Source organism: Sciurus vulgaris, assembly GCF_902686455.1.
Source record: "Sciurus vulgaris genome assembly, chromosome: 6".
Classification (NCBI taxonomy): Eukaryota; Metazoa; Chordata; class Mammalia; order Rodentia; family Sciuridae; genus Sciurus; species Sciurus vulgaris.
Genome location: NC_136466.1, coordinates 160,873,797 through 160,895,678, shown reverse-complemented (window position 1 = coordinate 160,895,678; position 21,882 = coordinate 160,873,797). Strand labels below are relative to the sequence as shown.

Below are 21,882 nucleotides of genomic sequence, written 5' to 3'. Positions count from 1 at the left end.
TTTGGAGATTCACTCCCAGGCTGTCTTCTTCATCCAGATTGATGAGAATTTGCCATTTTGACAAACTGGAATGTACCGTGTATAGTCTTGAGAATTTAAGAAATCCTGAAACTCAAAAAAAAAATTGAAAATTGTTTTATCCCAGATCAAAGCATTATAAGTTAAATTGTAGAGAAGTCTTTACTTGTCCACGAGCCACGTGAATTTCACTGTCTCCTGGGCTGGCATTGGTGTGGCCATGTTTGGAGAGGTCTTTGGTCCAGTTGTACTTTAACGTGGAGAGTTTGTGTGTTTGCTGTTTAAACAAGGTGTTTTGACAACCAAGACCTGTTCTAGAACAGCATCTGTCAAACAAAGCCAGGGCAGACAGAGAGGCAGTGCATCAAGCAGGGCACGGAAGGCCACGGCAGGTGGAAAGGGTGGCGGCTGCTTGAGAAAATGCTTTGCAATGAAGACTTTGCCGCTTCACGAGAAGACTCACAAAATCACCTGGTGCAGAATGGTACGCATCCATGAAGAACTGAGCTCAAGCAGCATTTTGATGAAACTGAAGCATGTTTGTGACATGCTGTAAAGTGAAAAGTGTCCAAGCCCCAAAAGAGCATGATCCGATTTTGCAAAGAGTTGTTTAAATGAAATAAATTAATTGCATGAGCATATTTGTGGAGATCATTATTTCTTGAGACCAAAGGGAGGCTTACAGATTTTTTTGGTGCTCTTTTTGCTTAGCCATATTTCCTAGGTTTACTTATGTCTTTTTTATTTTTACTTTTAATTACTGGCATAACTTTCTATCAGGCCCTGTTCTAAGCATTCTACAAATATCAACTCACTTAATCTTCACATGCCTACAAAGTAGGTACTATTACTATCCCCATTTTTATAAATGGAGATATTAAAGCACAGAGAGGTAAAGGTAATTAATTACTCAAGGTCACACAGCTAATGAATGGCAGGGGCCAGGATTCAGACCCAGGAAGTTCAGCTTCAGATTCTATGCTCTCAACTAATAAAATAAAGGATAAAGAAAAAGGAAAGAGGGACAGAAAGCAGGAAAGGGTAGGGGAGATACTGTGTAGCACAAGGGAACAGTACACAACTGCTTTAAAAGCAAAATATGCTTTAATGCCTCCAAAATTTTATGATTAAAGGGAATTGGCTTTTTAAAGGGAAAGTATAAACTGAACAATAAATATTAAAATATGTAACCCCAAGTATATTAACTGCAAGGACCCAAAAGCATGCACATAAAATCTCTTAAACAGGAGGCAGTAATTTTTTTTTTTAATACTTCCTGCTCTCAGAGCACACTAGGTGTGGAGTGGCTGGTTCCATCTCCACACCTTCCAAGTCTGACTTGGCCTCTCCAGAGCGTGCCTCAGCCTGACAGGCACAAAGGCCGTGAAATGTCTTGTGGTTTCTGTTTTTATTTTTGTTTTTGTTTTAAACTAAGTAAAAGATAAACACTTTGTGTAAAAAGGGAAAAGAGGACATGCCCAAGCAGAAAGCATGGCAGACCTTAAATACTAGTCCGAAGTTTTGAAGGTTTGTCTCCTTCAAGACCAGAGGGCTCAAATGAATGGAGGAAGTCTATTCTGCAGCAAAAACAGAACCCAGCCAGTTCCCCAGCCAGCTCTCTGCACAGCCCAAGGCAGCCAGGGACAGCCTGGCTCGACCCAGAGGGAAGGGATGGGGAGATGGGGAGAGAGGAGAGGCAGGACCAGGAGGAGGAGGAAGGATGAGGAAGGAGCTGCAGGGAGAACTGTGGGAGGGAGGAGGGAGGCGGCCAGGGAGGCTGGCACCTGGAGAAGGATCACACGCAGATCTCAAAAACCCAGCAGGCCTGAAACCGGAAAAAGAAGGGTTTCTTCCCCTTTCTCAGTCCCTCAGCGCAGAGGGCAAAAATCTCCATGTGCCAAATGTGTCTTTACCTGTTAAGAACAGGGTCAGGACTCACTGGGTAAGGAAGTTTGAGTGTCGTTGGTAACAGGCATTAAGCAGAATCTCTTATCGTCACTCAGCATATTCCAGGACACAGAGCAGGAATGAAAAGACCTTTTATAAAGTGATTTCCATAAAAAACCAACCCGGGGCTGCGTGGAAGAGGAAGACCCACACCCAGAGAGCAAAGCAGCTTCGCTCTAGAGGACAAGACCAGTGTCCCTTTTGCTTGCTGCACCTCCCAGCTTCCATCTAACGGGTATTTTGAAAGAGTCAGAGGTCAGATTGTCTCAAAACAAGAGCATCCATGACTCTACAAATGCCAAGTCTCGTGCATGAAGACCCCAGGGTTCTGCCTAAATGGCGGGTTGCCCTGTGCCCTCTCCACAAGCATGTCACGTACCCCCTCCTCAGGCCTAGCAAAAGCATCCACTCCAGTCCCAGGTCCCCACATTTAAGATAAATATTACACATGTTACATTTAAGAAGTTCAGAGGACAAGCCTAATGGGAAACAGGGAGGAAGACCGTGATCTCATTCTTTCTCTTTTTTAAAAGGTCAGTCGGCACCTAAGTTTTTCTCTTAGACTTTGACCAAATTGGATAAAATTTTTAGCCTGATTTCCTTGGACTCACTAATTTACAATTGACGTGCTGAGCCTGTGTTTTACTTCTCCTTGGTGCCAGTGGCCTAAATACTTGACTTTCAGAGAATATTCTTAAGAAACTCCACCGCAAGAATACATTTTCACATCCGGAGGATTCCCTTGTAATGGAGCTGTACTTACATAATGTATGTAAATGAAGAACTGCCAAGCGATTGGTATTCCACCCTTGTCTAGCGTTATTATTTCCCAATACTAAAAGGAGGTCATGAAGGCAAAAATACATGATTAGCCACTTTTAAATCTTTATAATAAGATTTAAAATACTAGTTCCCTGGGTGTATATTTGCATACAGTTAACAAGACATAATTAAAAATCCCAAGGTACAACTTAATCAGCCTCTCCCCTCTTAAACCAATCAACTACAGAGACTGCTAGGCAGTGACCCAGTTACTTCTTCAGATGCTTAATTAGTCCCAGAAACACCGAAGCTCTTTTTGAACAGTGTAAATCTATTTCTGTTGTTCATTAACACCCTTACAGCAGTTTCTGCAGCTATTAGATACAAGCCAATGGAAGGGCCAGGGGGAGTCACCAACAGTCGGCGCCCACTCTGTTTCAAACGAGGCCTAGCCAGCAGGCTTTGCTTTAAATGGAGAATGCAGAATTCCAACACAGACAAAATCAAATTCCAAAGTCATTATGAAGCTAATGAACAAATGTAATCATGATGCAGATGCTCCCACACATTCAGAGAGACATTAAATATTGCATTTTTATTACTCTCTAAATTTTCTCTTCAAGCAGGTGGAACATATTTTAAAGATAAAGGAAGTGACTGAGAGGGATTTCTCATTTTTAAATTTCTAGGTCTACACGAGCCTGTGAAGAGCATATATCCAAAGCTTCTGAAGTTAATTTTCTCAGCTAAAAGAAAATCAAGTATTACACCCAGAGTACTAGCAATTGTAAATGTGACCAAATATAGACTGTGTAGAACTTAGAGTCGTGACAAGATCGCTGGGTTAATAAACACTGTTATTTGCTCAGTATGCTCAGCCTTGGGCTGACCATAAACATAGATGTTTCCCCTAATAGCATAAGAACATAAATAAAGTGAAGCCTAGAGTCCATCTTTTTAAAGATCTTAATAGCATGAACATGGCTATAAAAAGCGATCTGCTTCGTGAGCGCTTCCAGACGCTGCTTGGCTAATTTGCAATCATGCTCCATACAACCCGTACTGTCATGTATCTTATATCCTATGAGCTGGATTAAGCTGGCCCAAACACTCATTCCATGACCTTCCCAAGACTTCGGCAGCCCGCATGGAGCTGAGGGCTCAAGACCACCTCCGGCTCTGTCCTTCCTCCTCTAGGACAGCAGGTGTGCAGCACAGCCCATTGCACAAATTCCACAAAATGACAAAGTAGCCCGGAAGATAGCAGATCTCAGAGGTCAAGAGGGAAGACAGCGTCCCAGGGAGCCCTAGCTTTGGGCTATCCTTTGCTCCCCTTGGACCTGGGGATCTTCCTATGACTCTCCCAGCTCTCTTGTACCAGCCCAGCCTCCAAGGCTTCTCCCTGCCCTTCCTCCATCTCTCTGTCACTCAGTCACCCCCAACCAAGATGGGGAAGCTGCTGCTCTTTGCTTATTTTACTCTGCCTCCAACTCTTGTCTCCTCTCTCCAGTGACATAACCAAGAGGTCCCCCTATCCCAAGACAGTTTCCTCCCAATAAAAATTCTGCCATCGAAGGTCATTTGCATTGACCTTCCAGGGGAGGTATTAGAATCACTCTATGGTGGATAAAAATGTAGGCTACATGACAGAAATGCAGAACTTCAAACCTACTACTATCAGAAACTTCAGCAAAATAGACATGCCATGAAGAACAAAGACAAAAGAGTAGACCCCCCTTGTACAGAGACTGATCACACACTTGAGACATGAAAAGATAGCTAGCCCCTACACAGCAGCTACCTGTAAAGAAAGCCTCCTGCGACACGGGAAACAGGGTCACCCAATTCTTCAGCATTGACCCTGCCGAGGCGTCACCCCGTGGGTCAGTCTTTTCCGTGCATGAGCTTAAATGGAGGAGGATCCTGCCCGTGGTTGGAGACGACCAGCTCTTCCCCTGGCTCTGCGACTGCACGCAGATCGGTCCGTCTGTTGCCATCACTGCATTTGCTTATGAAATTTCCCCCGCCTGTGTGGCTAGCTGTTTTCTTGCTCACGTTCACCGGGAACAGCTGCTCAGGTTCATTGCCATGATCCATCTTCAGCAACCTGTCCGTCTCGCATGAGCTGCAGAGGACTGGCACTCACGCAGACAGGAGAGCCACGCTCAGGAGCTCCCAGGCAGCAAGCTGGGCCTCAGACAGGCCCGGAGTTGCTGATGGAGGCCAATCTGAGGCTTCCCCACCACTGATCCCTCCCGTGCTTTTCATACCATGATAATCGCACCCATAAGCATTTGTGCTGAGTCGGTTGTCACTTGAACTCACTTAGGATTTTCAGCAGTGCTTGGCATGCTGGCCTTCCTAATGAGATGGTTAAACCATTTTGAGAACTAAGACCCTGGTCTTTAATTTCTCTTAAATCCTCCACATGGCCTTGTACCACACAGCACAGATAATGAGCATGTCCCAAATGGTGCCTGATGCCCCAGCCACCAAAGCCAGTCCTGTGGGAAATTGTGGCAACAGCAAAATCAGTCTCCAGTTCCTTTCTTCTTCCTCTTTCACCTGTGCCTCCTCCCCCAGCCCTCCCCCATCCTCCCAGAGCCAAGAGCTCCACGTCAGCAACCTACTTAGGCCTGCATGGTGGGTCTGGATTTAGTCAGATCAAAAGCTTATTCGAATAGGGGGTCCCACGTTAAAAAAGAAAATATAAAACTATTTTTAAATCCAGATATTAGAGTGGATACCTATTAAGGAAAAACTAATTACCCATATTTTAAAGCTGGCAACACAAAATCCAGGAAAAAAATATAGAATGTTGTTATTAACTTTTTGAAAGACTTCTATATCAAAAATGGATGGAAAGGTAGTAGAATGAAACAGACAGTATTACCCTATGTTTATGTATGATTACATGAATGGTGTGAATCTACATTGTGCACAACCATAGAAATGAAAAGTTATACCCCATTTGTATACAACAAATCAAAATGCAGTCTGTAAAACTAAAAAAAATTTAATAAAAAAATGACCAAAAAAATAGAGTAGGAGATAGAGATGCAAATACTTCTGGTCACAAACTCTTTGATCTCTTCATTCAACAACTTGAGAATATCTTCTAGGGTGAACACAAAGATAATTGAGTCCTTCCTCCAGCAGAGGTGATGGAAATTTGTCTTTTCTTGGAGTCAGAATGCACAAAACATAAACTCAGAGAATTGTACTGGTTCTATTTTGTATAATTTACAGATGTGTACACTACAGTAATGATAATAAATCTTTTACATATTTGTCATAAAGGAAGAAATGTGTGGTATGTGTATTAGTCAAATTTGTGTTGTTATAACAAGATGCCGGGCTGGGGAGATAGCTCAGTCAGTAGAGTGCTTGCCTCGCAAGCACAAGGCCCTGAGTTCTAATCCCCAGCACCGCAAAAAAAAAAAAAAAAACAAGATGCCCATCACTTGGTACTTTATAAAGAAAAGAGATTTATTTAGCTTATAATTTTGGAAGCTGAAAGTCCTAGATTGGGTGGCCCCATCTGTTGATCTCTGGTGAGGGCCCCTCTGGCTGTATCACAACATGGTGGAGAAGAGGAAAGAAAGTGTCTATGTGCGGAAAGGTGGCCTCACTTTATAACCTCCCATGAGAGTAAGAACGCACTACTTCAGAGAGAAGCTTTGACCCCTTAATGAGAGGGGGCCCCATTACTTACTTACCTTCTGCTAGACCCCCTCTTAGTGGCTCCACCTCAGCACTGCCACAGAGGACACCAAGTTTCCAGTACGTGAACCCTTGCATATCCAAACAATAGCAGTGTGTTTACAATTTCATCACTTCATTATCAAGAACAGCCATGAAGAAAGCTTCCATCTTTTATGAATGAGAACCCTATTCCCGCTCTGGACATATCTGCAGATTGAAAGTTCTCCCCATGGACTGTTTCTGGTTCATGCACTTCAAAACTAGCCTCTCCTTAGTGGAACGAAGACCTGGACGCCAGGTACCATGGGACTCATTCACATGAACCTGACCTTGACCCTGGATCTTCAGGTCTTGGCTCTGGATGAATGAGCACAGCAGAAAAATATATTCATGCTAACCGTGGAAATATATCCCACGTGACCTAAATGCAAGCTTCTCTTTGGCTGAACTTTCAAAGTACCATTGCCACTCCAACTCCACCCTTTTAGAGGGGACACTGGATCAAGGGGAAGCCACAATAGAAAGAGACAGTGACCTTAACAAGTCCCAGTTGAGACACCTATGTCTTAGTCCATTTGAGCCACTGTAACAAAATACCTGAGATTGGGTAATGTATAAATGACAGAAATATAAGAGCTCCCAAGGCCATGAAGTCCAAGATCAAGATACAGGCAGAGTCTGTACCCAGGGCAGGTCCACTCTGCTCCAAACAGGCACCTCATTGCTGCATCCTTGCATGGTGAAGGGCAGAAGAGACTAACAGGCTCCCTCAGGCACTTTATGAAGATGCTAGTGCCACTCACGAGCATGACCTAGTCACCTCCTAAAGACCCCACCCCTTAACACTATTGCGTTGGGGATTGTTTCAACATGAATTTTGGAGGGATATAAACACTCAAACCAAAGCACCTGACCTCTGCAGATTGCGTAAAAACCATACATCCGTCAAACACACTACTTGGCCTTTCCCCAAACCCCACAGCTCACCATGAACCCATCCTAGTGAGCAATGTTTATAAAGTACGTTATCTCACCCTGCACTTTACATTCACCAAGTCATTTGGTTCTAAGCCTCTCTTAGCAGGAAGATAATAGTTTCAGCTTATCAGCGAGAGACTGGGAAGGTTCATAGCAACTTTCTGCAAAGATAGCCCATAAAACTGTTGAAATGATTGTTTCTAGTGAGAGGCTGGAAGACAGGACTGGGATACTGTTATGGTTTAGGTGTGAGGTGTCCCCCAAAAGCTCATGCGTGTGACAATGCAAGAGGTTTAGAGGAGAAACGATTGGGTTAAGAGAGCCTGAACCCAATCAGTGACTTAGTTCCCTGACAGATTAACTGAGTGGTAACTGGAGGCAGGTGGAATGTGGCTGAAGGAGGTGGGCCACTGGGGGCTTCCCTTTCGGGTGTATATTTGTATCTGGAGAGTGGAGACTCTCTGCTCTCTGATCATCCTGTGAGCTGCTTCCCTTTGCCACACTCTCCACCATGATGTTCTGCCTCACCTCTTCAAGTCTGGAGGAACAGAGCCAGCTATCTATGGACAGAGACCTCTGAAACCACAAGACCGCAAATAAACTTTTCCTCCTCTGAAGTTGCTCTTGTCAAGTCGTTTAGTCACAGCAGCGGAAAAAGCTTACCAAAACAGATAGACAGGCTTTAAATTGCCCACGCTTTCATATTGTTTGAGACCCTCTCTTTTTCCATGGCCATCCAGTGCTTTTTATTTTTCTGTAGTAAGAACACTTAACATCACATCTACCCTCTTGCTGAATTTACCAGTGCACAATATACTGCTGTTGACTACAGATACAATGTCATGAAGCTTATGCGTCCTGCTTAACTGAAATTTTATGACTGTCAACTACCAACTGCTCTCTTCACCTCACCCCAGCTTCTGCTACCAACATGACACTCTGGTTCTATGAGTTTGGCTATTTTAGATATCGTCTCTCTTTTGGTCAGTTTTTTTTTTTTTTTTTTTCTTTCATTTCTTGATCAAATGACCTAACAAGAACAACATAGAGGAGGAAAAGTTTATTTTATTTGGACTCATGGTTTCAGAGGTCTCAGTCCATACATGGCCAACTCCATTGCTCTAGGTCCATGGTGAGGAAGAACATCATGGGGGGAAAGTGTGCTGGAGGAAAGTGGCTCAGGACATGGCACCAGGAAGCAGAGATAGAGAGCTTCCCCTCATCATGGACAAAATATGAACCCCAAAGACACCCCTGGTGACCCACCTCCTCCAGTCACGCCCTACCTCTCTACAGTTACCACCCAGTTAGTTAATCAATATCAGGAGATCAATTCACTGATTAGGTTAAGGCTCACATAACCCTCTAAACTTTCTTGCATTGTCTCACACTTGAGCTTTTGGGAGACACCTCATCTCTAGACCACAACATCATCCAAGCTGAGTCATGCAATATTTGTCTTTCTGTGTCTGACTTACTTCACTTAGCATAGCAGCCTCAAGATTCATCCATATTGCCATATATTGCAGGATTTCCTTTTTTAAGACTGAATAGTATTCACAAAAAAATGTGATTTATGTATAGATCATATATGTAGATATGTAGATATATGATATATAGATATGACATATAGAGAGAGACATATCATGTCCCCTGATATATATCATATATGTCATATATATCATGTCTCTTTATTCATCTGCTGATGGACAGTTAGGTTGTTTCCACATCTTAACTCTTATTAACAGTACTGTAATGACTATAGGAATGCTAAAATCTGAATCCTGATTGAATTCTGATTGATTTATTTCAATTCTTTTGGATAAATAAACAGAAGTGGGAGATTGCTGATCACACAGCTGTTCTATTTTTAGTTTTTTGAGGAACCCCCTACTGTTTTCTATAGCAGCTGTACCATTTTGCATTTCCACAGTGTGTAAGGGTTTCAACTTTTTCACATCCCTGCCCCCCACACCCATACACACAGACACACTATCCTGGCAACTCATTGTGGTTGCCATTTTTAAATTAAAAGATAGTTTATAGTATATTTTAAAGAAAAGAAAAAGAATTCACATGAACAGGGAAATTATTGATCCTAAATTCAGGCCTTTGGATTACCGTTGTAGGCTGAAGTGTACCCCCTCAAAGAATCTTGAAGCCCTAACCCCTCATTACTACAAGATGTGATTTTATTTGGAAAAAGGTTCTTTGCAGATTTAACCAAGTTCGGATGAGGTCACTAAGGTGGGCTCTAAACCAATATGACTAGCATCCCTATAAAAAGAGGAAATTTGGACAGACATGCCCAGAGGGGAAGATGATGTGAAGACCCAGGGAGGCGTGGGCCACAAGAGTGGAGAGAGCTATAGCCCAGGGCCATGGGGGCTACCAGAAGCCAGGCAAAGGCACAGAAAGAGCCTTGGGTGCCAGTGGCCCTGGCTGGCACTTTGACCTCAGACTTCCAGCCTCCAGAAAGGGGAGAGAACAAGTTTCTGCTGTTTGAAGTCATCCAGATGGTGGATTTTAGTACTGCAGCCTTAGGAAACTAGTACCAATAGCTTCCCTTGAGATGAATAAATGTGAAGGACACTTTGCAACCCAAAGGGATGACTTCAGTAAGATAGAATCTGAAGCACCCATCACAGTCCATGGACAACTGGGTGTGCAGCCTCGTTGTACGAGGGAGACGACCCTGCTCTGACCAAGAGGTCGCAGCAGAAGTGAGTCCCAAAGCTGGTCACAAAAGTGGTGCACCTGTCACCTCGCCCGCTGGAACACTCCCTCTGTGAAGCTTTCAGCCACTGAAAGCATCCCACTGCCGGAGGCCCCCTCGCTGTGAGGAGGCCAGAGTGGCCCAGGCGGAGACACCACACAGAGCTGTCTGAGACCACAAGATGCTGGGCCAGCCGAAGCAACACCACGTGAGAGGCCCAGGCCCAAGCCAGAAGCAACCAAATGGCCCACAGAAACGGGAAGAGATAAGACCATTATTGCTGTTTTAAGCCACGGAATTTGGGGGTGGCATGATATATAGCGAGGACGCCCAGGACCATCTCCAACGTCCTAGAGCTTCTATTTTTATTTGGAAAAAAATGCTTTCTGCAGTGCTAGGAATTCAGCTCGGGCCTCAGGCACGCTAGGCCGGTGCTCTACCACCAAGCTACATCCCCAGCCCAGAAATACTTCTAATATTGCTGCTTCGTATCTGTTTAAGTATCTTTTATTGTGAAATAGGAACATCAGATCTAGGTCAAGAGTCCCCCTGGCCCAGTGGTTCTTCAAGGGAAAGAAAGAAGAGGGGAGAACACAGTGGAACATCGGGCCACCTTGGAGTACAAAGCAAGAGATCGGTTCCAGTGCCTTCCTCTGATGAGAGGTGGGCCAGCTAATTAAAGACTTTTGGTACCTAATCCAGAGAGGGCAGAGAGGGCAGGCGTGCCAAACCACAGAGCGCGGAGCCAGCACAGGCCAGGGGTTCTTCAGCCTGAATAGCGACAGTTTGAGCCTCGCTGAAGTCTATCAGCAAGGCATCATTTTCTAGTCCTTTCACCCTATTAAAAATGCATCTTTGGGGGCTGGGGTTGTAACTCAGTGGTAGAGCACTTGCCTCACATGCATGAGGCACTGGGATCAATCCTCAGCACCATGTAAAAATAAATATGTAAATAAAGATATTGTGTACATCTACAACTAAAAGTATTCTTTTTTTTAAAGTGCATGTTTTACTGTGAAAGTTATCAATACTTGTTATGGTTTAGATGTGGTGACCCCCAAAAGCTCACATGTGAGGCAACTCAAGAGGTCTGGAGGAGAAATGATTGGGTTGTAGCCTTAACCTAATCAGTGAAGGCAGGAGAGTAGAAAGGGACAGACAGTATTACCCTACGTACATGTATGATTACATGAATGTTGTGAATCTACATCGTGTACAACCATAGAAATGGAAAGTTGTACCCCATTTGTGTCCAATGAGTCAAAATGCAGTCTGTAATAATAAAAATTAACAAAAAAAGAAGGTCTGGAGGAGAAATGATTGGGTTATAGCATTCACCTAATCAGGGGATCAATCCCTGATGGGATTAACTGAGTGGTAACTGGAGGCGGGTGGGTGTGGCTGGAGGAAGTGGTTCATTGGGGGCGCCGCTATGGGCGCCTCAGTGAAACGGAACTACCAGCCTTTTCTGCGGAGCTGTGACCAGGAAAGGAGACTGTGTATGTGTACAGCCTACCTCACACGTGCCTCACCCCCACCCGTTTTCCCTTCTTGCTTTTCTAGTGTTCACTCTGCTGCAAATTAGCTGTGTGACCTAAGAAAACTGACTCAGCTTCCCTGACCTTGCAATTACTCTGCCACAGTCATTTTGAGCTAGTAAAACGAGCAGTCCTGGGCTGGGGTTGTGGCTCAGTGGTAGAGCAGTTGCCTAGCATGTGTGAGGCACTGGGTCCAATTCTCAGCACCATATATAAATTAATTAATTAAATAAAGGTCCATTGACAACTAAAAAAATTTTTTTTTTTTTTAAATGAGTGGTCCCTCATTCCTGTTCACTATTTTCTTCCTGCATTTCTGCAATCAGCTTGTGTCTCCCTCTTGGTCCCATCTATCCCAAACCATCCTGCACATGGTTCCGAGGCCACTCTTGAACTGGGAAGTGCAGCTATACATTCCTGACCCCTCCCATCCCTGCTTTCAAGGATAAGTCCAAAACTTGGCCATGATTCCCTTTGTGGAAGGTCCTGGGACTCCTTCTGCAACCTCAGCCCAGCTGCTCCAAGCCCTGCAGGGCAAGCCCTTCCTTCACACCCTTCTCTCCACGTTGCTCTCTTCCATTTCATTGTCCAGCTTCAATTCAAGCACCACCTCTCCAGAAAGCCGTCTTAGACCCTCCTGAGGAGAGTCTGTTCCCCAAATATCCATGCTAAAAAGAGTCCATGGGATGCTCGAACACCAAGCTAACCATTCTCAACAAAATGGCCTTTCTATCTCTTTGATTTTAATTTTAAACTCCCTGCAGGCAGGGAAGTATCCCTCTTCCATCTCTTTATCCCCAGCATCACTTCATGCAATAAATGTTTGCTGGACATGGAATAATGACCAAATAGCAAACCAGAACATTGCTGGACCTCTGGTCCATTGGTCACACAACCTTGACCCCTTAGGGTTTAACAGGCTTTGAACCTCTTTAAAAATTAGATCTACTGACGAGAAAAGTCCTCAGAATGCAGTCCATGACCAGCTTCTGGTTTTAGAAGACTAAAAGAATAAGAATTTAGCGTTCTGTTTCTCTTCCCTGTAGTCTGCAGTTTGCATTTAAATTCACATTCAGGATCACATTTGTGTCTTAAAAATTGAAACTCCATGAAAAGAGACTCATGGAGAATTTTCTGGCACAGTAAAGGCAGAGACCGAGTCTGGAGGAAACAGTGGACAGACAGTGTGGGAGGCATTGTGCCATATCCTGAGCAGGACCGTGCTGGCCCAAGCTGGCCAGACGCAGGCAATAATCTAAAAAGGCAAAGCCATGAGGACCAGGCAAGGAACTGCTCTCAGATCACTCCAAGGAATTCTTCCATTTCCCAGGTCCTGACTCCTGTCCCAACCCACTCCTTACTCAGAGTCCAAGCCTCTGTCTTGCTCCCCCTCCTCCCCACACCCAGCCCCCATCGTCTCTGTCGCCAGCTATCCCAAAAGACAAAGTGGTCAACAGCCTGGGCCTTAGTGCTGAGTGGCTTGAGTTAGGGTTAGTTGATCCCTGACACACATTTGCTGTGTGTCCTTGAGCCAGCCTTGAGACTGCCCTCTCTGAGCCCCACTTTTCTCATCCCTAAGACAGAGATGATGCCAGTCCCTGCCTCACAAGTCTGTACCAGAGGTGGAGATCACCTGTGCACACTGCTTAGCAGAGCATGTAGTTGGTTTGGGCCGCCATAACAAGACACCTCAGACTGGGCTTTAGACAGTGAACACTTACTTCCTCAGAGTTCTGGAGCTGGAAGTCCCAGATCAAGTGCCCGCAGGTTTGTTTCCTCCTGAGGCCTCTCTCCTGGGCTCGCAGGTGTGTAATCACCCCCCAACCCCATGGCCGCCCCTCTGACCTCATTGGACTTTACTCTTAAACATTCTACCTACAAATACTGTCGCATTCTGAGGAACCGAGGACTCAGGACTTCAACCAAGGCATTTGGGGAGGTCCCGATCCAGCACACAGCACATAGTGAGCACTTCGGCTGCTATGTTTATCAAGCCTGCCTTGCCAGCTACCGCCTTTTTGGTGTGTGTGTGTGTGTGTGTGTGTGTGTGTGTGTGTGTGTGTGTGTTGCTGGGGGTTGGGACACTCTGTCACTCAGCCACCACATCCCGGCCCACATCGATGTCTTTTTACTAAACTGAAGCACTGAGTTTCCTGGAGGACATGCTCCATCTTCTCTCTCACTGATGCTCATCGAAGCCCTATCTGGTCCTTGGCTATTGCTACAGCATCATCGGTGGCCTCAGTCCCACTGGGCTCCTCCCAGGCCTGTGCCAGGCCTCAGCTCTTGGTGAGGCCACCTCTTCTAGCTGGGGAGTGCCGCCCCCACCCAGCCTCCTGCTGGCTGCAGAGTAGACCCCTCTGCGCCCTCTCCACAGCCGGCTTCCCCACAAGGCTGTGGGCTCTGCACACAGGCATGCTTGTCTGTGCCTGGACAGCCCCATCCCCAACACGGATCCTCACACTGGGTTGAGCCTCTCGGGGGGCATCATTGCCACAATCAGCAATGGCACTTCTTTCGGAGTGAGGCCTTGCTTTGCTTCTCTTAATGAAGAATAAAGGACAGCTCAGGACGCTAATACACCGCAAGCCCTTTTATTCTTTACCCCAAACAGGCTAAAGATTACTCAGAAATGACCGCACAGCCTGCAGCTTTCTAAAATAAGATTTTAAATTTTTTCTGTCATCCAGTTGGTCCACAGAAATCCACAACCACTCCCTGGGTGCAGGCAATGGGGTCCGCCTACAGCCCTCAGCCAAGTCCTGTCAGCTCCATCTGAAGGCTGCTTCAAAAAAGAAAGACACCTGACATCTAACTCTTCAGGCTGCCCTCCTGGGTAGATATGGCGGCCTCTGGGACTCCAAGCATAATTCTATTACCGCATCTGGGGCAGGTACTGTGTCTGCCTCTTCAGATAAGCGGACATACAGCATCAGCTCTGGACACTTCCTCCCGGGCCTTGTCAAGCATGATGCTGCTCTTTCTCAGTGTATGTTCTAGCTCCTGGAGTTGGGCCAGGTAACTTTCTTTAAGTTACCAAAATCAGTGGGCAGTAGGCACAATTAGTGCATCTTATTTGGTCCCCACAAAAAAGGGAAAAAACATCATTAATTGTGCATTAATGTATTCATTGTGACACTTCAGAGCCATGAAAGGGAACTCGAGAAAGTGTCTGTAAGAAAGTAACTTAACAATGTTGTCCAACAATAAACCGAAATTTTATTTTGCTGAGTTGTTCTAAAAAAAAAAAAAAAAAAAAAGCAAGCACTTAATACATATTTAGGAAAGAAGGCAAGGAGGTAGGAGAGGGAGACAGGGAGGGAGAGCAGGAAGGAGGGAGAAAAGAAAAGGAGGAATGAAGGGGAGAGGAAGGGAGGAGTGGGGAAAAGGAGGGAGGAAGAGAGGGAAGAAGAGAAGAATGAAGAGGGGGAGGGGGTGAGGGATGGGAGGAAAAGAAAAACAGAGGAAAAGAAGGAGAGGTCATGTTCCCCAGAGCTTTCCCACAGTACTTTGAAGAGAATAGAAGGAGAGGTCATATTCCCCAGAGCTTTCCCACAGTACTTTAAAGAGAGTAGGTACTTAATAGGTGTTCACTGAATTGACTGAACTGCTCAAGGATCTTTAATACCATTTTTCCCACTCGAGTCCCTTCCTAAGCGTTTTCTCTAGAGAGAGGTAAATAGCAAAGGAAAGCATCCATTCAGCCAAGTCGACATCCTTGAGGGCACATGCACCTGGCAATGGGCGGCCCTGCCCCTGACAGGAGAAGACCAAAGATCCACACACTGTCTTCAAGCAGGTTTCCTGAGGAGGTTCAGTATGGGAAGAGCCCGGTGGGTAATTCACTCAGGTTGGAGCCATCTGCTTTTATGCATGGACAAAGTAATGAGCGGATATTCTGCACTCTTTTGCTTTCTAATTTTTTTTTTTTTTTTTTTTTTTTTTTTGTCTGTTTGTTAAAGACCATAAGAAGCAAAGCCAAGTGTAAACAGCAGAGAGGTATAAATAAACAGCCTTTGTGCTCTGGGCCTGGAAGACTAAGCATGACGAAAGGAGAAACTGTACCAGGAAAACTTCCTTGTGCATCGAGCAGGAATCAATTCCTCGAAATAGCCATATGCACGGCATCTTTTTTCTCATTCTGATACCAGCTTCAGAAGGGACATTACCCAGGCCAGGGGGCAAACAGGAACCTCTGCCTTACCTGAGGAATGAAAGTTCTGTGAAGGTCACATTTCAGGGATAGGACATTCATATGCATTAAATTGGACTTCAATGTCTATTTATTCTAAATAATGTGCTACATAAATCCACATCTGCAGCATTGATGATCAAAGATTAGGGCTGCCAAAATCTTTTCCCTGTCAACCCTGGATGAGGGGCAAGAGGCTGCCATGGAAGAGTATTAAGAAAGTGCTGGTCTGTGGGAGAGAGAGAGACTCGGCCACACATTCTGGTTTCATTTTTGCTGTTCCTCACATTGATCTGAGCATGCTCATTTACCACCTTCTACATAAGTTGGAAAACTTATGTAAAATAGGAGCTGCTTGCTCAGCTGGGGGAGAAGCATGAGTTGCAAAGAAGTATTTACAATAATGTGGCCTATTTACCAAAGGATGCTCAGCTGGTCTCAGGAGAAGTTGTACAAACACTTTAGAAGCATTATTGTCTTTAGAAGACACTTTAGAAGAATATTGTCTCACTACTATATATATGGATATACATATATAATACATCAAATACATGTATTTATAATAGAAAATTTTTAAATAAGGACAAACTGAAATTCTCTTTAATGCCACTAATCAGAGAAAATCAGTATCAATATTTTAGTATATATTCTTTTATTCTGTTTCCTGTACATATTTATAAAAACCTTCCTTTATATTTTCATAAAATAGAAAGTGTATTTATTCAGTAAACTTTTTTCCTCATTAATTATAAGCATGTTATTAAATATTCTTCAATGACAGCTGAGGTAAGAGGGTTTTGCAAACTCAATAGATAAAAAGAGGTATATCAAGTTAATTTCTGGGAATACTACTGAGATTTGATAATTTTTAAATTCTTCAACCTGAACTGATCAGAGAAAATTGGAGGCAAAGAGTACAGCAGTAAAACCTCAGAGCAAAATTAATTTAATAAAAATAAGAACACTAAAAGCTAATAGTAGTGTTTTGTATCCTTATGTGGTAAACATATTGTCATGTAATTATGGGATTTAATTAAGACATACAAAAATTCCCTGGCTTACTGGCATTCAAACCAGCAATGCCATCATCTGTGATCTCAGGGTCACCCTTTGTTTTGACAATGAGAAGAAGAGTCTTTAAAAAGAGTAAAGTGAACAAAGTATCACACAGTGGATCTATTGGAAACTCCAGGTATTTATGATAGGTAAATTACATGAGCACAAGAACATTAATAATATTATTAATATGTGACTCCCCTAGCAAGATGCTCAGAGAATAAAAGGGCAATTTCTGAGCAAGGTAAAATATTTACGGAGAAATTTCTGCATGATCTCACAAGTAGAATCAAGAAAATTGAAGTCATGGAATCAGAGAGTAGAACAGTGGTTACCTGGGGTTTGGGAGACAGTGATTGAAGGAAACTTATTTTCATTTAGATAGAGGAATAAATTCCAGAGACCTCTTGACCAGCATGGTGACTAGACTTAGTAACAATGTATTGTATTCTTGAAAATCAATGAGTAGATTTTGTATTTTCACCACAAAAAAATAAGTATGTGAGAAATGTATGTAATTAGCCTGATTTAGCCATTTCACATTGTACACGATTTCAAAACTTTGGATTGTTCATGCTAAACACACAACTTTTATTTGTCAATTAAAATCATTCAAGAATTTTACAGAGAGAAGAAAAACGCTTAAGTAGATAAACCATAGATATATACATTGTTCTTAATTCAATAGGTATAAATTTATATTCATTAAATCATGACAGGGTGCATCTTATTGATTAGCACAATAGAGTAGTTAAATGAAAAATATATAAATACAATCTGCCTCAAAGGCAAATGTAATTTACCTATATTTTTTTTCATCCCATAATATTCTTTTTTTTTTTTTTTTTTTTTTTTTTAAATAATAAGAGGGCTGGGGTGTAGCTCCCTGAGCTCACTGGTAGAGTGGTTGCCTACATTCCCGGGGAGGAGGGCACTAAAATATTTTTTAAATAAAAAAAAAGCAAGACCAAAGGAGAAAGCTGATTTGAAGGCACAGCGCCAGCTGCATCTCACCTGCTGTGCACGGACAGAAGGAAACCACCCAGTGGGACTTTTTTGCAAGCCTTCCCTCTCCCTCTCTCCAAGGGAACTAAACATTTGCTTTTGTCCAAACCCAGGGGCTAATGAGAGCTAGTAACGACCAACAAACGTGACGCAAAAGCGACCTTTGCCACACCTAGATCTTTGATGCTCGCTACGGGACAATGGGTTGCTTGAGCCCACATCGCTAGCAGCAGGAGGAAGAGGGAACACGGCGGAGTAGAGACGCAGGGGGAGAGGTGACCCCCATCTACTACTTTTGCATTTTATTGGTCCCCCGGTGGGCGTGACTGACAACTATCAGGTGGGAGGACAAACCTGAAAACCTCAAGAAACAGCAACTCTCACCCTAAACCTCATGAAAGCGCTCTCAGACCCTAGGCGCTAAAGTTTAACCCCAGAACAAAAGCCTGTCCCCGCCCCCACCACCCACGGCCACTGTCACCACCCGGGGGCCGACAGCCCTGGCCCTCTCGGCCGCGCATGCGCGGCGGGCCGGGCCGGGCCGGCCGGCTGGGACCACGCGGCCGAGCACGCACAGTACCAGCTTGTCCATGGAGCTGCGCTGCCGCGCTCCGCAGGGGCTCGCCGCGCCGCGGCCGCCGCCCAAGGCAGAGACCCCGCCGCCGCCGCCGCCGCTCCCCTTGCGGTCCTGGCCCGCGGCTGTCCCCAGAGTCCACTCTGGCCGCGCGTCGCCGGGCTTGCTGGGCTGTTTGCAGCTCCCGCGGTTGCCATAGCGACGAGCAATGCTCCGCCTGGACCAGGCCGAGTCCGCCCGCCCCTCGCGCGGCGTTGCCCTTCCCCGCTCCCGAGACCTGCAGCTGACGTGCGGGTCAGCGGGCTCCGCGGCTACCGGAAAGGACAGGCGAAACCCAGAGCTTTGGGCCCCAGATGCCATCTCTTCACATAAGGTTTCCGCTAGGTCTCCGCTGAATGGTATTTCCAGCATCATAGAGCCAAATCTGCTTATTTGGAAATTGCTTGAATGTGAAATGTTTTAAAGAGTTTCTAGCTTCAGGAGAAAAAACAATAATTCGAAATGGAACTTAGGAGGTTTTAATTTTAATTCGCATAGCTTCCCAAGTCTGGAATCCTACTTGGATTTTTCTCATTGCTTCCTTGCTGGTACCTTCATAATTGTTTCTTCGTCTTAGACCTCCATGGAAATTTTTAGCCTTGAGTGTTAACTTGGATGTGACAAAGATAATTTCCTAAATACTATCTCCCCACCAGAAAAATACCTGCATTGGCATGTATGAATTCCAAGCAACTCTGCCTTAAAGGGCTTTTAAAAAGAATTTGAGCAGAAATAGTTTCTATCTGCAAACTCCCCTATCTCATCTGGGCCAGCACTATCCAAAAGAAATATGATGTGTGGTACATTACATGTAAGTTTACATTTCCTAAAAGCCATGGTTCAAAAAGTAAAAAGCAGGTGCAATCCATTTTAATAGTACATTTCATCTAACCTAGTACATCCAAAATATTATTTCAAAATGTTATCAACTTGTAAATTATTCGTGAAATACTTTACATTCTTTCAATCTTAGTTCCTTAAAATTATGCGTATGGCACATCTTAGTTCAGATTAGTCACATTTCACGTCCTGGATAACCAGATATGACTGGTTGCTACTATTTGGAAAGGGCAGATGTCCTAGACCGCACACTCTAGGAAGACCAGCCCCAAATCTCCATGAGGAGGAAAGGATTGCATTGACTCATAATGCCTATCAAATACCTCGTTAACTCTTAAACAATTGTTTCAGTGTTCACCAGGGGGAAAAAAGGTTTTTAAGCAGCATAAACAATCTTTAAAAATGAAATTTTAAATGTCATCTTAACTATCTGGCTTTGTAGGCAATTTGTGTAATTTTGCCTTAAAATGGCACCTTTGCCATGCAGTGTCTTCATATACTGACCTGGGGCTCAAAGTAACCGAGTACCCTCTACCCCTGCTCTCTCAGGGACTGCTAAGTGTCATCATCCTTCCTCCCTCGTTACAGTTTTGTCCTAGTTAATATCCTACTATCGCCATAATAATTACCCAAAGACTGTAGAACCCAGCCCCCAAGAAAAGAGCAATTTCAGCTTCGTGAAGGAAAGCAGCTGCTGGGAAAACGCTCTCCACAGAGAGCAGGTCTGAGGAAGAAGAATGAAAGCTCATACTTTTCTAGGTGATTTTTGTGCATTAACTCATTTTGTCTTAAAACACCCTCTAAACTTGGCCATTATTATTATTGCCCCTGTTACAGAGGAGACACACAGAGAGATGAAGTAGCTTGCCCAAAGCTACATAAACAGAAGAGGAGGATGATTCGGGAGTCCTGGCAGTTTGGCTCTGCCTGGTGCCTGGCATCTAGTCTATACTGAGATGACAGGAGGTACTGGAGGTGGGCGGGGCAAGGCTACCTTCTGGAATGCCGGGACACTGCACAGCCTGCACAGGCTGACTTCAGAAAGAGTGGAGGGCTACAACCGGGCTGCTGCAATCTGTAGTTCTCTAATCTGTGCCACCTTGGGCAAAATTGTGAACTAGACATTTTTGTCCTCAGAATTCCCTTCCTGATTAGTCTCTCACTAGCAGAGAAGCGTATGTCATTGAGGACCCCAAGCTATAGCAGGGGTGTGTCCTGCGTCCCAGACCTTCCCCAGCCATGCCAATCCACCATGAACACTTAATGGCCCTCTCCTGTGGGCACTGCCTCCACAGAATCCTCTTTTGCCTTCCCAACTAATATTATAGATTAATTCCATGAGAAATTGTGGGGCAGAATGAGATAGCCGGCTTGACCAGTTTTCTCTTACTTTCCACAACTTCCCACTTAAACTTGACCTTCTGGAAGCAGAGTCAACTCAGTGATCTGAACCTCAAGGGGATGGCAGGCTGGTAGGGTAGGTGCTTGAGGACTTAGGTCTTGCCTTCCCTGGAAACTTCCCCACCATAACCTGCTTTAAGGAAATCATTCCAGCTGGGCGAAGTGGCACACACCTTTAACCCCAGCTATGAGGAGGCTGAGGCCGGAGGACGGCAAGTTTGGGGTAAGACCCTGTCTCAAAACTTAAAAAAAAAAAAAAATGTAAAGGGCTGGGGAGATATTCAGTGATCAAGTACTTGCCTAGCATTTGTGAGGCCCTGGGTTTAATCCCCAGTACTGCACAAAGAAGAAAAAACAAATTCTTTCCCTAAAAGATCCTAAAGTAAACCTAAATCTAAAACCCTCACTAACAGGGCCTTTCAACAAGAGATCCCTGCTTGGTGCCTCTATTGCCCAAAACTCAAAAGGTGCTCAAAAACTCCTCTTGGATCTAGGAAGACTACCTGAATGCAGACAGGGTGATTTCTGTCCCATCTATCCACACAGCATCATAGACACCAAGACTAATTACATAGAAATGTACAATTTCAGGTGTGAGAATTGCCAATCTAGATGATGATTTAATTTTATAGAAAGAATATCATTTTATGGAAGAGAAAATAAAGTCTCACTCACTGGAGGCCTCTGCTATTTGTTGAGTGAAATGGGTCCAGAAAGCAATCCTGTGGCGCTGTGTTAGTGCACTGCAAAACTTCGCAGGCACGCATTTCCTCCTTGCGGTCTGATCGTCAGATGACAACACTTTACAAGCTCTGTCATGTCAGTTCCCTGGTGTTCCATGTAATTCTTTGTTCTTGCCCATCACTACAGTCATAGCTACTGAACAGAATAGTCCCCAGTCCTCCTTGCAGCTCTGGTCACTTGACATGCTCTGGCTGGGGAACCATAATGGCAGTCTTCTCGGGTCCCAGAGATGCTCTTGATTTCCAAATGAAAGAGACCCAGCTATCCCTTTTATACCTTCTTTTTAACTGGAATGTGGTCAGAATACCTAGAACTTTGTGGTCAACCATACCTGACCATAAGGGCGAAATTACTTGAATTGCAGAAA

General features: G+C 44.5%; 1 protein-coding gene across 2 annotated transcripts in view; it reads right to left on the bottom strand.

The window, feature by feature from the left end:
* The window catches only part of DNAH5 (dynein axonemal heavy chain 5), a 301,487-nt gene extending 282,567 nt beyond the window's left edge, over positions 1–18,920 (bottom strand). Inside the window, exon 1 of one of the 2 annotated variants that reach the window (XM_079145501.1) lies at positions 18,498–18,920. In XM_079145501.1, coding sequence (XP_079001627.1) covers positions 18,498–18,905 — 408 coding nt within the window. In that variant the 5' untranslated portion in view covers positions 18,906–18,920. Of the gene's footprint in view, positions 1–18,492 lie in introns of both variants that reach the window. The other variant, XM_079145505.1, reaches the window with a different exon arrangement.
* Positions 18,921–21,882: the final 2,962 nt, after the last annotated feature.